This window comes from Cryptotermes secundus, unplaced genomic scaffold (assembly GCF_002891405.2).
Source record: "Cryptotermes secundus unplaced genomic scaffold, Csec_1.0 scaffold537, whole genome shotgun sequence".
NCBI classification, from domain to species: Eukaryota; Metazoa; Arthropoda; class Insecta; order Blattodea; family Kalotermitidae; genus Cryptotermes; species Cryptotermes secundus.
The window spans coordinates 1,285,614-1,301,266 of NW_019740661.1; the positions used below are offsets into that span (position 1 = coordinate 1,285,614).

General features: G+C 37.8%; 1 protein-coding gene across 8 annotated transcripts in view; it reads left to right on the forward strand.

Moving 5' to 3' along the window:
• LOC111872492 (embryonic polarity protein dorsal) overlaps positions 1 to 15,653 on the forward strand; it is a 44,620-nt gene that overhangs the window by 26,695 nt on the left and 2,272 nt on the right. For 7 of the 8 annotated variants that reach the window (XM_023866459.2, XM_033754725.1, XM_023866458.2 and 4 more), the window contains one exon: positions 655 to 2,940. In XM_023866459.2, coding sequence (XP_023722227.1) covers positions 655 to 2,291 — 1,637 coding nt within the window. In that variant the 3' untranslated portion in view covers positions 2,292 to 2,940. Of the gene's footprint in view, positions 1 to 654; positions 2,942 to 13,458; positions 13,549 to 15,653 lie in introns of those variants that run through there. The other variant, XM_023866465.2, reaches the window with a different exon arrangement.

The window sequence follows — 15,653 nt, forward strand, 5'->3', positions numbered from 1 at the left end:
AACATCATATGATGATGTTCGTCCGATAAAGGTTAAAGTTAAAGAAAAATCATCACCAATGCTTATGATTCAGAATTAAAAGTGATGCATGAGAGCATATGAAGTAATTTAAGTTAGACCTGTCAAGGATGTGTGATTGTAATACTGCTCCATATCACTAATTGTTATGGGTGTGCAGTGACTACCCCAAAACCCACATATTATCTTCATGCCACCGGGATGGTCACACCACTGAATGCTAATCCAAATGGAAGACTTGCCAGCCATAAAATAGTAATGTTTTCATTTGTGATAAAATGTGTGGCATAGTACTAACTAGAATTTGCACACTGGCATGAATTAGGCTAAAGGCAAGCAGTGGTTTGTAGAACATCTGCTGAAATAAACTATTTTTACTGGCTTGTATTGTTTTCTGTCCAAAACATCTTTGAGGTTGCATCATTATCATTAGATAGTGAAATAGATCATTTTGGGATCACTTGGATGTTATGAGATCCTATTTTCAGCATCGAGTAGGAACCAAAACTGTCATACCAGAGATTTCATTCAACACAGGATTTTTCTTCATGAGGTTGCTTACTCAGGGTATGATGCACTATCAGGGATGTTTTAGACAAGTTTATATTGATTGTTAAATGTATGTGTCTCTTCCAGAGGATATCCAGATACATTTCTATGAAGAGCGAGATGGGAACATTGTTTGGGAGGGTTTTGGTGACTTTCAGCCAACACATGTACATAAGCAGGTTGCCATTTCGTTCCGGACACCACGCTACAAGTTGTTAGAAGTGGAAGCTCCTGTCAAAGTGAATATCCAACTGCGTCGGCCATCAGATGGAGCTACAAGTGAACCTCTACCATTTGAATACCTTCCCCTCGATTCAGGTAGGCCTGCATTTTGGTCTCTTCGCAAGGCACTTGGAAAGAAGGGCAACTACTCCATGTTTTCAAGTATCTTGGCTTCCAACACAGCCCTGCTCACTAGTGGGCCTCCAAGAAATGGTGCAGATATACCTCCAGCCCCTTGGATACACGTGGTCAAGCCACAACAGGCAGGTTCAGAATCAGCTATATTTCCTGATGGAGGTGAATTAACAAAGCCAGTTGAATCTGAGAATGTTATTGCTGCATCTAATGTAGATGGACCTCCAGCTCCTGGTGTGGTACAGGAATTGGTATGCAAGTCAACTGCAGTAGAGAATGGAAGATCCAAAATTGAAAATAAACTTAATGATGTAATTATAGGTGATATAACAGATAAGAATGATAAAAAATCAAGTGGCTCTAATTATGCAGCAATAAATAAATGGAATAAAACTGCTTCAGGAGAAATGAATGCTAACGCTGACATTCAGTATGATGTTGAGAGAGGGGATGACAAAATATCTTCCAGTGGTAATGAGGATGTTATTTCCCAGGGAGAGACTTGTCGGTCATTAAATGAACTGCTCTCTCAAGTGGCTGAGTTGGACGAAATATATTCAGACACTCAGGCACGTCTGTTACAACAAGGAGTTACTGAGACAGTTGCTCAAGATAGTCTCTCCCCTAATTTAGATGATAGCCAGTCTCCACAGGTTATTGAGATGGATGTTGAAGATTTGTATGATGATGACAATCAGACGTATTCTAGCTTACAGCTTGCAATGAAGAACCCAATTGAACTTACGGATTTAGCGCCTGGGCGTTATGAAGACATCATACCTCATGGTTTATCTAATCAGAATAACAAACGTGATATCTCTTCATCAACATCTCTAGTTCCCGAGTCTCCTGACTCCAAACTTCCTCCCTTACCCCCAAAGAGGATTCGCAAGAGTCCTCCCACTCCCCCAGCAAGACCTGATCCTCCGGTTTTCCCACAGGAACCTCCTATAACACAGGCTCCTGACAAGACCCTGCCTCCAACACCTTATGGCACTGCTGCAAAGCAGTCAAAACCAAGCCTATTCCAAAAGTTCTTCTCAAAGAAATCAAAACCATCAAGTAAGAAGGAGGGTACACTTACACCAAGAGCAGTTAGTATATCTAGGGAAGGAAGTGTGAGTAATGTATCGACAGCTCTGCCCTTAAGGCGGGGCAGTGATCCTGTGGGGCAGCTCAGTTCACCACCCCAGGCCCAGCCAGAGTTAACAGAGGCTGAGCACTATGCTTTGTATACAGATGTGGCTCCTCATGCCACAGTCTCAGAGTTCGATGAGATGTCCTTTTATTACAGTCCTGTAGAGGGTGGCAATATTATTATTCCAGGAGAGAATATAGTCAACAAGAATCGTGATATTTTCACATAGCCTTTAACCTGATTGTTGGAAGCAAGTTCCATAATATTTCCTGTTTTGTAAATGTATAAAGTGATTGCTAGTCTGATGATGCCAGTGTTTGGGATCTGCATTGAGTCTTTGAAAACTTGCCTTATTTTGATTAGTGAATAATTTTTCTACAGAACAAGTTGTGGTAGAATTTAGCTTGTTTTCATTAATTTTGTATGAAAATAGTGAGAATTTTTATGATTAACTGTCTTTCAAGAAAGTAACCATAGTTATATGTACAGTGTAAATGAATTTGTAGCAATAGTATAAATTTTTATGTGAATTCATTGGCATTACAAGTTATTGTGTCATGTTTGTGGTTTTCTGATATTTTATACTCGCTTATGTGAACAAATTTTTATAAATGTTGCCTTTCAATGGGATCACAATTGATATTCTTCACATTTTATATGCTGTTTCCCAGGTGGTGTTAATGAACTTCTGTTATTGTTTGGGTACCATTCTCACTGAATGCCTTATTTTAATGTTACACGTTCCATTGTTTTTGTTTACATTTTTTTATTTCTTTATGTTGTTTATAGATCCAAATGTATTAAAACGAAAGAGGCACAAATATGGTGGCGAGATGAATCCTCATACTTTACAGCAATTAGAGGAGTTGGAAAAGTTGAGTAAGTACCAGCCACTATATTGTTCAGCTGGGTTTCTTTCTCAAGCTCACTTACCTGAGAAAATTGTAGACAAGAGTATTTTATGAAATTAGTTCAAGTGTATTGTGTGGTATTGCATTTTGTTGTCACAACAGATTAAAAGAGTTTTAACAAACTGAGAAATATGTGTAATGTCACTAATTTTCTGAAGGACAGAGTTTGATAGAATAAATGAATATACCACAAGTTTTAGCTCCACAGATGTTTTGATCATTAATGACCATCAAGTGGATATACACACAGAAGTATAAACTACAAAACTGTAAAGGAGTTCAGTTTTGTATGGGTTGCAGTTACTGACTTCGGACATATCCATCAACCTGTTTTATCTAGAACAACGTTTCAGAGACTTTAATTCTGCTTCCATACTCAGGCAGGAACCTACTTATTTGGCCTCAATCAGTAGAGCTAGTTCATATCTCCTGATGCCAGAACTGACACAGGGCAGAACGTATAAAGTGGACACAACATAAACCATCTTTGGGAGTTAAGACCGACATTTAAAATGCCACATTCATGGGGCCTAGCACCTATGACCACGCATAATATAATGGCCAAAGTCAGTGCAATCAGTCTGACTAAAATAGAGGTTAAGATTATAGAGTCAAATTCTAAAGAGGACAATTGTAGATAATACAAAATCAAAGATTAGGCAGTATCTGTTGACCTTTAAAATTACGGATAAGACAAAGAAAAAAATATGTACCAACCCAGCAGAAGATTAAAATTCAAACAGATGAAACTTCCTAATAACAAAGGTGACCTACAGCAAATACACCAATGCTGATAACTGTTACACAAATGAGACACATGTGCAGTATCAACATACAAATGGAACATTCCCGTATTATTTACACTGGATGGAGTTGCAATTTTGTAACTTCCTCTTGAATGATCGGAGTCCAGATGGCAGAGACGTCCATGCTGGGTTGACATCAGTTGAGCTACCAGAGATATGTTGGCTGATTCTTTGTATTTCCTGTATGTGGTATTTGATTTAATCTGCACAACTGTAGTTTCTTTGTGCCATATGATGGCCTTCTATTTATGTATGTTGGGCTGATTTTGATTTTTTGAGAATACCTTTTGTCTGGTTGTATTAGTGCATGGCCATATGAACCAAAATTTCCCTGCTGGAGACCTCAATGAACATAAGATTGCGTACTGAGTGTATGACTTACCCTCAGAGATATTTTGGACAAAGTACTACTCTCAGACTTCTCCTGCTAATGTCCAGAAATTAAAGGATTGCAAGATGAGAACTGTCTCTGTCAAGGTATATGACTGCATGACTTCAGCCCATGGACCAAGGCATTATTTCAGTGTGCAAAGCATATATTTTGGTTAGCTACTTGTGTGCACTATGAAATCTGAATTGCAACTTGCAGAAGAGTATATGAAGAAATTAACAGAGATATTGCAGGCAGTGATGGTTTAGTTTGGAAGAAAAGCTGATGGCAAAAGTATGTTGGAAAAGGTATCACAGAAGACAGCACAGTGTTAGCAACATTTTTAGAACAAGAAATGAAGACTACTTGCAATATGATGAGAAGTAGTCTTAAATGGAAATTACCTGGCAGGTTGGAAGCTCTTGTCATGCAGTACCTTGGTGAAGAAGTTCGAGATTCTGTAAAGAGTTTGAAGAGAAGTAGTGATCATGAAACACAGGAAGTGACCTGTAGGATAATGGTGATGGCTCTGATAATGGAGTAGTAGCAACATTAAACAAAGTGCGTGAAAACATTATTGAAATGATGATGTGATTAGAACATCAGACTGATTGAATCTGATCAGCATTAATTATTATGCTTTAAGGAAGCACTGTAATCAGTTTGAACAAACTAAATTATTTGTCTCTTTCAATAAAGAAGCACGCAGTGTGACTTTGCACTAATCTCTAGCAGTGGAATAAAAAAATAACTAATACGCGTCATAAATTGGATGTGTGTGCTGTAATTGTGTGCTTATACATGAAATGGATGGGTATTCAAAAACTCAGTATATATTAGTTTTGCGTATGATGTGATGAGCCTGTAACATTGATGTTGAAGTTTCCCGTTAACAGTCACATAGTGAAGTTTGCTGTCTTTGTGACCTCTTTCTCTTTAACTTTGCATAGTTAAAGAATATATTAAGAACAAAAAATGAAATTATCCCTTGACAGCTGCGATCCTTAACTGATAACTGGATCATCCAGAAATGTGGTACTGGTCTAGTCTTGTACATAAACAGAACTTAGATATGTGTACTGAAAATATGGTTAGTCAAACCTTTAATGGAAAGACTTTGACTTAAGGTCCATGTTTTTATAATCATCATTATTAAGGTATATTATGCAGTTTGTTATCAAGTGGCAACATCATGTAGAGTTCGTTAGTTTTGTGCATATACAGGGTGTATCGGAAAGTTCCCGGACTAGATCAAAAAAGAAATGCTGGCTTAACTTACTCAATTCTGGTTGCCATCCCCTTCAAAATATACTCCTTGGGAACGTATACGGCGATTCCATTGTTTTTTCCGCACTTCAAAAGCACCATGGAAGTAATTTTCCTTAATGCTGTCAGGTATGGCTTGTGATTCCCATTGGGTGTTAGACACTGTTTCAAAAAGTCCCTTCAGTTTAATTTTCAATTTGGGAAACAAAGCAAAATCCCAAGGGGCCAAGTCTGGCTAGTAAGGAGGATGGGGAATGATGATGATGTTAGTCACAAACTCTGTGGTCTTCAGGGACTTGTGGGCAGGTACGTTGTTGTGATGAAGGAAAAATGGAACGCATATTCAAATTTCTATAAGATCTCCTGGCAAACTCCATAACTGATCCCAATGGTGTCTGCGAGCTCACGGATTGTTTGGCAATCGGCCTCATGGATGAGTTCTCAAATTTTTCATAATTTTCTGTCATTTTGCTGGTGTTTTGTCGCCTTGAACATTCGACACCTTCAGCTGACATTCGACCAGGCTTGAAACATGAATGTCGTTCAAAAACCACTGTCTGATGTAAAGAATGTTCTTCAAAAGCCTCACAAAGCATTTCAAGGATTTTGCTAGCAGATTCACCACACTTCACGCAAAACTTGATGCAGATACGTTGCTTGATTTTTACCATCCATCGCAGACAAAATGAAACACAAAGTCAAAAAAGCATTCATGTAAAAACAGTGCATGTTCACAGCGTGGTGTCACGTGACAGACTGATGCTATTGGCTTTTGGAAGTGTTACCTTGGCCTCCCCTGTCATATTCTTTCACCAACACAGTTACAGCAATAACAGTGCAGGAACTTTCCAATACCAACTCATATCTACTCTTGTCTACTTTTTTTTCAGTCTTGGGTGGTGGCTGGTGTCTTTAACTTGGAAAGTGTGTTTTTGTCCTACTCTGCATTTCTTGAGTAAATTGCAGTAATACCATATTTGCTTGTGTACCATGCCCACCTTTTTCTGAAATTGGTATGTAAGACACAGGATACATATCTTACAAAGAACATTCGTTTTTGAACAGATAGCTCAACATTCGATCATCGCCAGTGGATTCATTGCAGTTGTATATGATGTACATAATAGTGAATATGCCATCCTCTTTTTTTTTTTTAGTAATGTGTCATGCATGGTACTGGATAGATGTGCCATTGTTTCTGTGGTAGTCTGCTGAACGGCCTCAGTAGCATATGCAGAGTTCTCAGGGATGTGCGTATTTTGTTATATAAGCTATTGTACATGTGATAAGATGAGCAAGAAATTGAGGTTAGTCACTGTGGATGATAAACTACATAATGTATGAGGCAATACTGTTTTTGCATTTTGCACTCGGTGTTAAATTCAAAATCCACAAACATTCAAACCCCCCACCCTGATAATGTCGTAGGTACTTATGTCTTACCTTTTCAAGTCACTATATGGCCCCTACCAGATGAGACTTAAAAACAATATTGTGACAGTTTATTGTAGTTCTATTGTGCTTAATTATTCTTGATATGTTTGCAGTAAATATACAAGTAGCTGATTCTCCGAGGAATCGTACTGTTAAGTGTCTACAGATTTCTTTACCTTTCCCCCCCTCCATGTTCTCCTGAAACTCTGTATGCTTGTCGTACATGAGTGCATGGCACACTTAAGTGTGATATTTTGGCATAGACTGACTGCTTATGTCAGTTGTTCTAGTGTTGGGTCAGACTCAATTACACACTTTCCAGGTGGTTTCATTTCCTCTGGTACCAATATTTTTCTATGGTGGTATTATTCTGTGATGTTTGTTTCAGGATTGGTGCAATATTGTGTACCCATATGAATGTATATTCGTTGGGATGTTTGTCATTTGTAATATAAGTGCCATGATAACACATTATGAATGTTACAACTTAACATATGATAACAGTTAATATTACAAGTTTGTTATATTTCTATGAACTAGTTAGCTATCCTGTAAATTGCATTTTCTGATAAAAGAAAATACATTTTTCTTTTAATTTTTTCTGATAATTAAAGTTGTACTTTTATATGAAATTGTTGTAGTAATATAATGGCCACTTGGACAGTATTCCTCTCCAGGGTTCCTTTCCTTATTTCTTATTTCATCTTGCTGCAGGGCGGATAGGATGTTGTATAATATAAAGGTACTGTACATTTCAGTGTGTGTTTGATTCTGTCTGTCTCTGTCTTGCTCTGCAAGTTGCTTGGTCAGTACACACTTCAGTAGGGGACAGTTGTTAAGTGTTCTCTCTTACAGTACTAGATAATGTTGGTTCTGCAGGTTAAAAGACAGGTACCTTATACAGGTGAACTCCCAATTTAATGTCCCTTGAGTTAAAGTTTTGCCTTATTAAATGTTCAATTTCAGTGATCCTAAATCAGTAATCTCAGTATTAGATTAATCCATTCAAGATTTTCCTCAGTTTAGTGTTCAGATCCACTGCTTCCAAAACAACTCTTGAAGGGGGGTCTCACTGTATTCAGAATGACATTAATATGGTCTCTCATATTGTTTGACCGATTATCTGGATCATGCATAATTGTAATGGCAGTGAATACTTTCACTTCTCATTCTTTGATAGTTTGATCTCTGGTAGGGATAAGTAAGGTGTGAGTCTTCATATTATCTCAACCTTTCACTCCTTTCTGATAGTGGCAGCTTGTAACTGCTTTGCTGTTGCACAGAATACTAGACGGATAGCATTGTGTAGTACACCATGAATTTATTGTCATTCTTCCTTAAAAGTAAGCAGATGGATAATTTTTGCTGTAGTGAGTTGTGACAGTAGGGCCTGTTAATAATGTTTGCACTCATATGTTCAAAGTTGTGCTCTTAATTGCTGTTCAGGGTTTTGCTACAGTAAAATTGAAAGAGATCCTCACATTTGAGTAGTAGTGTGTACTCACACCATGACTTGATAAGGAGAAGAAAAGAAATCACTATGAATTTGATTAAAGAGAGTGCTCCTAGCATCTGTCATATTTCGTTGTCATACTGAAGTTATGTTTAAAGCATGCATGTCTGTCTGTGTTGGTTTTTGTTTGAAGTGTTTTGCATGAACTTTTATGCTGCATTCTTAATTTCTGCATCACCACAAGTGTGCACATGTGTGTGTATGGCCACATGAATACACACACATGCAGGGAAAAAATTGTATTGATATTTATTGTAATTTGTTCAGTGTTGTCTTTCATGCAGTTGTTCAGTTGCTCACATGTTTGATTGTGTTGTATTGATTGAGATAAAGCATGGTATGATTTTAATGACAAATTGTGGTGAGTCCCTTGTCACCATGGCATCCTCAAGTTGTGAATTGAATGTAAGCAATCATAGACATTCAAGAAGGGGTGATTTTTCAGCTTGTGGATGGATTGATGCCTAACTTTTCCTTGCCTTAAAAAATTAGCATGTTGCAAGGAATTACACAGTGTCTCTGATTTGAATGGATTATTTGGAGTAACTTAAGCAACTAAAAATGGATATGAAATTCAGAACTTGGTATGTATAGGTCAAATTCATTGAAGCCAGCTACATGAAATTTGGCAAAATATAAGATAGATTTTATGGGAATAGAGCAGATTGGATGGGATAAAAGTGGCACTGAAGCAACATATGATTACAAATTTTTCTCTTGGAAATGGGATGGCTAATTATCAAAGAGGACAGGCTTTTTTGTAAATAAGATTCATATCAACATACTGTACAGTTTCCAACAAGAGTAACTGAGAGCAGTAGCTCTGTAATAGATAATATTTTTATTGATAATATAAGGAGAAACAAATTATAAAACACTCCGTCCAATGTGACCTGTAAGTTTTTTACTACATAAAAACTTAACACCCTTACATGTTTCGGTCTCTGTGGACCATCTTCAGAGGGTAAACATCACTACAAATAGGAAACCACTATCACATAATTTGTTTACACGCAAAGTACGTACACTTATATGTTACAGCACACAGTACACAGAATAGAACATTTCACAAACACAGCAGTTTCCTGGGTATGTAAGTTTTTAAAAAAATTGTATAAAATTCCTTGATGCTAATTAAAAGTTTTTTAGATTGTCAATAATTAAAATTCGTAAACCATGCAGGCTCGTGTTTGTCCTCCCATCGTCTCCCTTATATGGGGCAGATATTGTGCCACCTGGCTATCTTGATGTGGAGGTTCTTTATATTGTCCAGGGTTTGCTCATGGCTGCTGTGCTGTTTTCACTGTATTCATTTGTATGATGATGTCTCGATTGCCAATGGTTTGTCAGATCACTATGCACAATGTCTTATACTGAAGAATATCAGCAGTCTGCACATGCATAAGGTTCTTGGAACTACAATTAGAATTGTAAACAAAGATTCAATAGCACAATTGCAAGATAAAGTAGGAAATGAAAGTTGGAAAAATATTTATCAATCAAATGAAGTTAATGAAGCATATAATTCTTTTCCAAATAAGGATTTGCTTATTTATGAATCATGTTTTCTCATGCAAATTGTAATTAAGAAAGAAAATGATAACGGATGGATAACAGTGGGAATATGCACTTCCTGTAGACATAAACAAGTTTGCTGTTTGAAAACAAAAAATGAATTATAATGTGGATATTAATAAGTGTTGGGAACGTATTTGAATATCAAAATTCCAGCCAAAGAGAGTTAAGGTCAATGCAAGTGAAAGAAGCATAAACCATGGTTTGGCAAATAATGTCAAAAATTAATATATCAGATGAAGCAGGCCAGGTAGCAGTCAGTGGTTGTAGAATGAAAGGCACATTAATGCAGATAACTGAATTGTTTAAGTTACAAAACTAGGAAGCATTTCAAGAACAAAGAAAGGGAATATCTGAAAGACAGAATTAATGAGCTTGAAACAAGTAGTAAGGGTGAAAATATCATGGATTTGTATAGATTCGTAAACGAATCTAAGAAAGGTTACCAATCTAGAACTAACTTTGTAAAAGTTGGAAATTCTTATCTACATGCAGCCCTGCAGTATTTAGAATAGATGGAAGAATTTCTTCCATCAGTTGTTGAAGGTATATGGGGTTAACCATGTTAGGCAGACAGCAGTACTTAAGGCTGAACCATCAGTACCTATCCCTGGTTGAGGGTGAGGATTGGATTGAAATGTTTATAAATAGCCAGATACTAATAATATTATAAAAATTGATCTAAACAGAAAGTGAAATATTGCATTGAGATGCAGAAACTTAAATGTATTTGGAATAAGGAATAATTGCCACAGTAGTGGAAGAAATCTATAATTGTACCACATATAAAATGGAAGATTAAATTAACTGTAGTAAATAAAAAGTCATATCATTGTTCTCAACTACAGTATATTCCTGACTATCCATGCTAGTGAAGGGAGAGGGATATAGAAATAATTGAGAAACATGTATAATCCAAGATAGTGTTGAATGTAGAAGTTTGGTCATGTCCAGATGGTCTACAATTTGTTTAATTATCTCAAAAATTGCAAGACTTTATGAAAAAGTATAGCAAACATAAAATGCATATTATTTCTTGGTTGTGTAGTGTTCTGTAGTTGCATCCCACCAAGAATAGTGCAGTCATTTTGAGAGTAAATATGTGAAAAGAATCAAAATTATGTTTTGAGTGAAAGTTGTTAGCAGATTGAATTCAGGGGATGTTTATTACCGTTCAGTGCAGTAGTGTAGTTTTGTGGGTATGTCATATCTTATGGAATTTGGTCCTTCACTGTAAAAGAAGAACACATGTTGAAGGTATTTGCAAAGAAAGTGCTGAGGAAAATAGTTTGACCTAATAAGGAATTTATGTATGGTACTCAGATTGGGAATGAAAAAATGGCTGGGACATGTAGCATGCACTGGCTAATGCACACAGCACTTTAATCAGAAGGCTTGAAGGGAACAATCCACTTGCAAGACCTAAGCATAGAGAGGAAATCAGTATTAAAATGAATGTTAAGGAAATGGGGTTAGAGGTCATGTACTGAATTCAGCTGGTCCAGGTCAGGGTGCAGTAATGAGCACTTATGAACACGGTAAAGAAACTTCCCAGTCCAAAGAAAGACAGGGAATTTCTTGATGAGCTGTCAGCATCCAATGAGTTAGTATAAATTACATGAAAGTTGACAAATTCATAATTTTGGTTCATCATTTTATTATGCTGTAATGAAAATAATGTGAAACAAATGGGGTGCAGCATTGTGCACAACCTGCCTTTTGGTATTGTTCAAGTTAGGTCAGTTTTTAAGTTCAGATTTCTGTGTATGCATTGCTGTTGTAATGCAGTCATTCTGTTTTCAATGATCTGGAAAACCAGTGTTGGTTTGAAGAAAGCGCTCCATACTTCTGAATGAAGTGATATTAATAGACAGAACTGAATGGTAGAAGAAGGTGATAGCCTGGCATCATCATGGAAAGTCGCCAAGAATCTCAGCCACAGTAGTTTCTTCCTGTTAATCATCAATTTGGCACACTTGATGCCATCTCTTGACAGAAATGCTGTACTGATTTATTAATAACTAATCAGTCTCTTTGTGACGGTTTTAATGCCAGTACCACAAGCAAATCTAATCAGTTTGTGTCATGCCAAGCATTACAGCATTTATTGTGTTACTGTGTTGAATCATGTTTGTGTACCTTGAGTAGTTCGTGCTCCATTTGGAACTGACAAGTCTTATTAGTCAGTGGCATTTCGATCTATATGTGCATGCAGTCACAGCCTAAAATTTGAGTTTTAGAACTGGAATGTACAACTATTTATAGGAACTTGACTATGTGACCACATTATGGAAATGAAATCGATGAGAAGACAATAAAAGCTTAAAAGATTTGAGGGTAACTCAGTGTTCTGGGATGTCATGCCATGAAGTTCTGCAGATATGTTCTCTGAAACACTCGTACTCTCTACCAGGCACTTAATGAGAATTGAGGTTATCCCAGTAGGATGTCATGCCATGTAGTTTGGTAGATATATTCATCTGAAACATCAGTTTACATCTACAAAACTACATTACATCACATCCCATAAGATAATGTTAATAAATATTTTGAATGTATCTAAAACAGTATATCTCCTGGTGAATTTAAGAGAATGCCATCAAGCAGTGCATGCTATTTTTCAATTCAGAATCTGCTGGTGATCTTAGTGTTCTGGAAAAGAGATGAGGTACACACAAGAGTGTACTGTCACTACTTTGTATGACCGTGTGACATGGTCCAAACAGAATTCCAAGTAAAGTGTTTGGACCTGTGGAAAGGAGGAAAGAGAGGAAACAGCATGAGAACCAGTGTTTTAAATAATTTTGTCTTAATATATGTAAGATAAACACCGTCTTAAGTGTAACAATTTAATTCAGTTCTTTCTTCTTTCCCTCACTCCACACTACATGTTTCGGCCCTAAATGGCCATCATCAGGTGTGTCTTCTTACGTAGCTGTTACACTGCTTGTTAAAATTTAAAATCACCAGTCTTGTAATTATATTATTATTGTATTAAAGATAAGCAGCGACACACACAGAGAGAGCCTACACAGAACAATACCTGAACAACGATAAACAAGAAGTGGCCGCTGCAGCACTTAGACATAGGGCGTGTACCCTGAGGAAAACTTTAATTTTAAAATTTCAAAAAGGAAAAGAACAGAAATTTTATAGATATTTTAACTTGAATTAAAGTTTTAGAAAAAGTGCTAATTAGAAATCAAAATTAACGTCTGTAGGTTAACAAACATTTTATACAATTACAAAGACTGGTGATTTTAAATTTTAACAAGCAGTGTAACAGCTACGTAAGAAGACACACCTGATGATGGCCATTTAGGGCCGAAACATGTAGTGTGGAGTGAGGGAAAGAAGAAAGAACTGAATTAAATTGTTACACTTAAGACGGTGTTTATCTTACATATATTGTGCGAGTGTAACAGGATGCTCAAATATAATATTGTTTGTCTTAATATTTTTTATGATAGTTAAATATTTATAATGGGTTATAGCTCATGTGGAAATGTGTCTGTTGATAGGGTTACCACAGCAGCATGTAGGGGGCAATGACCAGGGTCCAAGCACATCACTACCACATCAGATGTCGGTCATCAAGAGGGAGCCAACAGGTAAATTAACAGTTTGCAGTAGTAGTGAGTATTTCAGTGTTCAGTGTAGAGCTTACATTCTTACTTTATGAGGATAATCTTATGCTGTATTAACTGTGTGTGTTCAGTATAACTTGTGAATCCTTTGATCATTTTGCATGGTATAAACCTCATGGGGCGCCTCACCTACATACGTCTTAATATTCTGCCCTCAGTAATGGCACCATCATAGGCATGCTGACATTTCAAGTTGAAACAGGGCAGTAAAGTCAATATGTATGAACCATTGTGGCCAGATATGAAATTAAGTATATAAGCAAACTACAAATACATACATCTACAGATTTAATTTGGAGAGCTTTTTTGGTTAGAAATATGGTGGCAGTATAACTTCAAGATGTTGGAAAAGTATGATCCTGGAAACTTTGCATCTCACTATGTAATAAGTACTAGTTAAAAATTTCCACTAGCCTCCCAGTGTGGGTGAAAGAAAATTAGGCATTATAATGTCAGTAACTAGTGACATGTATTTTGTTTTATTGCTAGTGGGGTGGGACTAAGTCCCTTGTACTGCGGCCACTTCTGGCCTATTGTACCAGCCCCAGATGATAGGTGAGGGTGATTGTAGAGCAATTGGTGGAATGAAGATTGGCAGGGGAAATCGAAGTACTCAGAGAAAACCGGCCCCAGCACCACTTTGTCCACCACAAATCCCACTTGAGCAGACCCGTGATCAAACCCGGGCCACCTCGGTGGGAAGCCAGCAACTAACCGTTTGAGCTATGACATGGCCAGTGACACGTATTAGTAAAGGTGGTTAATTTTTGTCATCATCAAGGCAAGGAAGGTAGTGGATTTGTAAAGCAAATGACTTTATTTTGGCACATACCTAATTTAAGTGCCGCCATGTTCCAGCTATCCTGATGGTCTTTTATATTGTAAAATAGGCCATATACAAGGTGGTTCAAATATGACCGGGACTGATTTGTGTGTAAACAAGCCACACTGCGCAGCAGCTATGCAACCTTGAGAGAGTGAAGCCACAACCTCCACCCTCCCTCCTGTTCGGGTTAGAACCTGTCCAGTCCTGTCTGGGAGTTGCTAAAGTGATTAGCAAATAGAAGGTACCACGAAGTGTGGAACAACACATTGTGATCAAATTCCTCATTGGAGAAAACGTCCCGTCCGCTGAAATTCACCACAGACTCCAACAGCAGTATGGGGAAGAGTGTCTCTCACAGACCTGTGTGTTTTAGTGGTGTAAGTGCTTCAGAGAGGGCAGAGAGCGCATGGGGAATGAACTGCATGATCATCGGCTGCAAACATCCGTCACCGAGCCAAACATTGATCGTGCAGATGTGCTTATTTGTGAGACTAGGCGCATCACTATCAAGGAACTTGGAGCAATGCTGTCCATCAGTGTTGGTAGTGTAGAAGACATCATGAAATACCACCTGCGCTATCGCAAGGTGAATGCACGGTGGGTGCCACACACTTTGATGGACGTGAACAAAATGGTGCCCATGCAAGCTGCCAGTTGTCTCCTACAGCAGTTTGAAAATGAAGGTGATGCATTTTTGAAGTCTATAGTGACCATCGATGAAATGCGGGTGCACTACTTCATTCCCGAGTCCCAGCAGTCATCATGTGAGTGGCGGCATACAAGTTCTCCCAAACTCAAGAGATCAGGAAAAGTGATGGCAACGTTCTTCTGGGACTGGCAAGCGGTTATCCATGTGAACTTTCTGACAGATGCCAGAACAGTCAATGCAACTTATACTCGGACCTCCTGGCAACAGACGTGAAGGAAAAGATCCAATCCAAGCGGGTAGCCTTCCTTCAAGACAATGCACACCCCCATATGGCCAGAACAACAATGGAGACCCTCTGGAAATTGATATGGAAACTTTTGACACATCCGCTGTGCAGTCCCGATCTGGCCCCCAAGTGATTTCTACCTGTTCGGAAGGCTCAAATCAGACTTGCAAGGCATGTGGTTTGTGGACAATGATGCTGTCATCCAGACTGTTCGGGAGTGGATACACCACCAACCACAAGCCTTTTTTGAAAAGGGCATCAGAATGCTTCCAGAACGTTGGAAAAAATGTGTTGACTCCGGAGGGGTG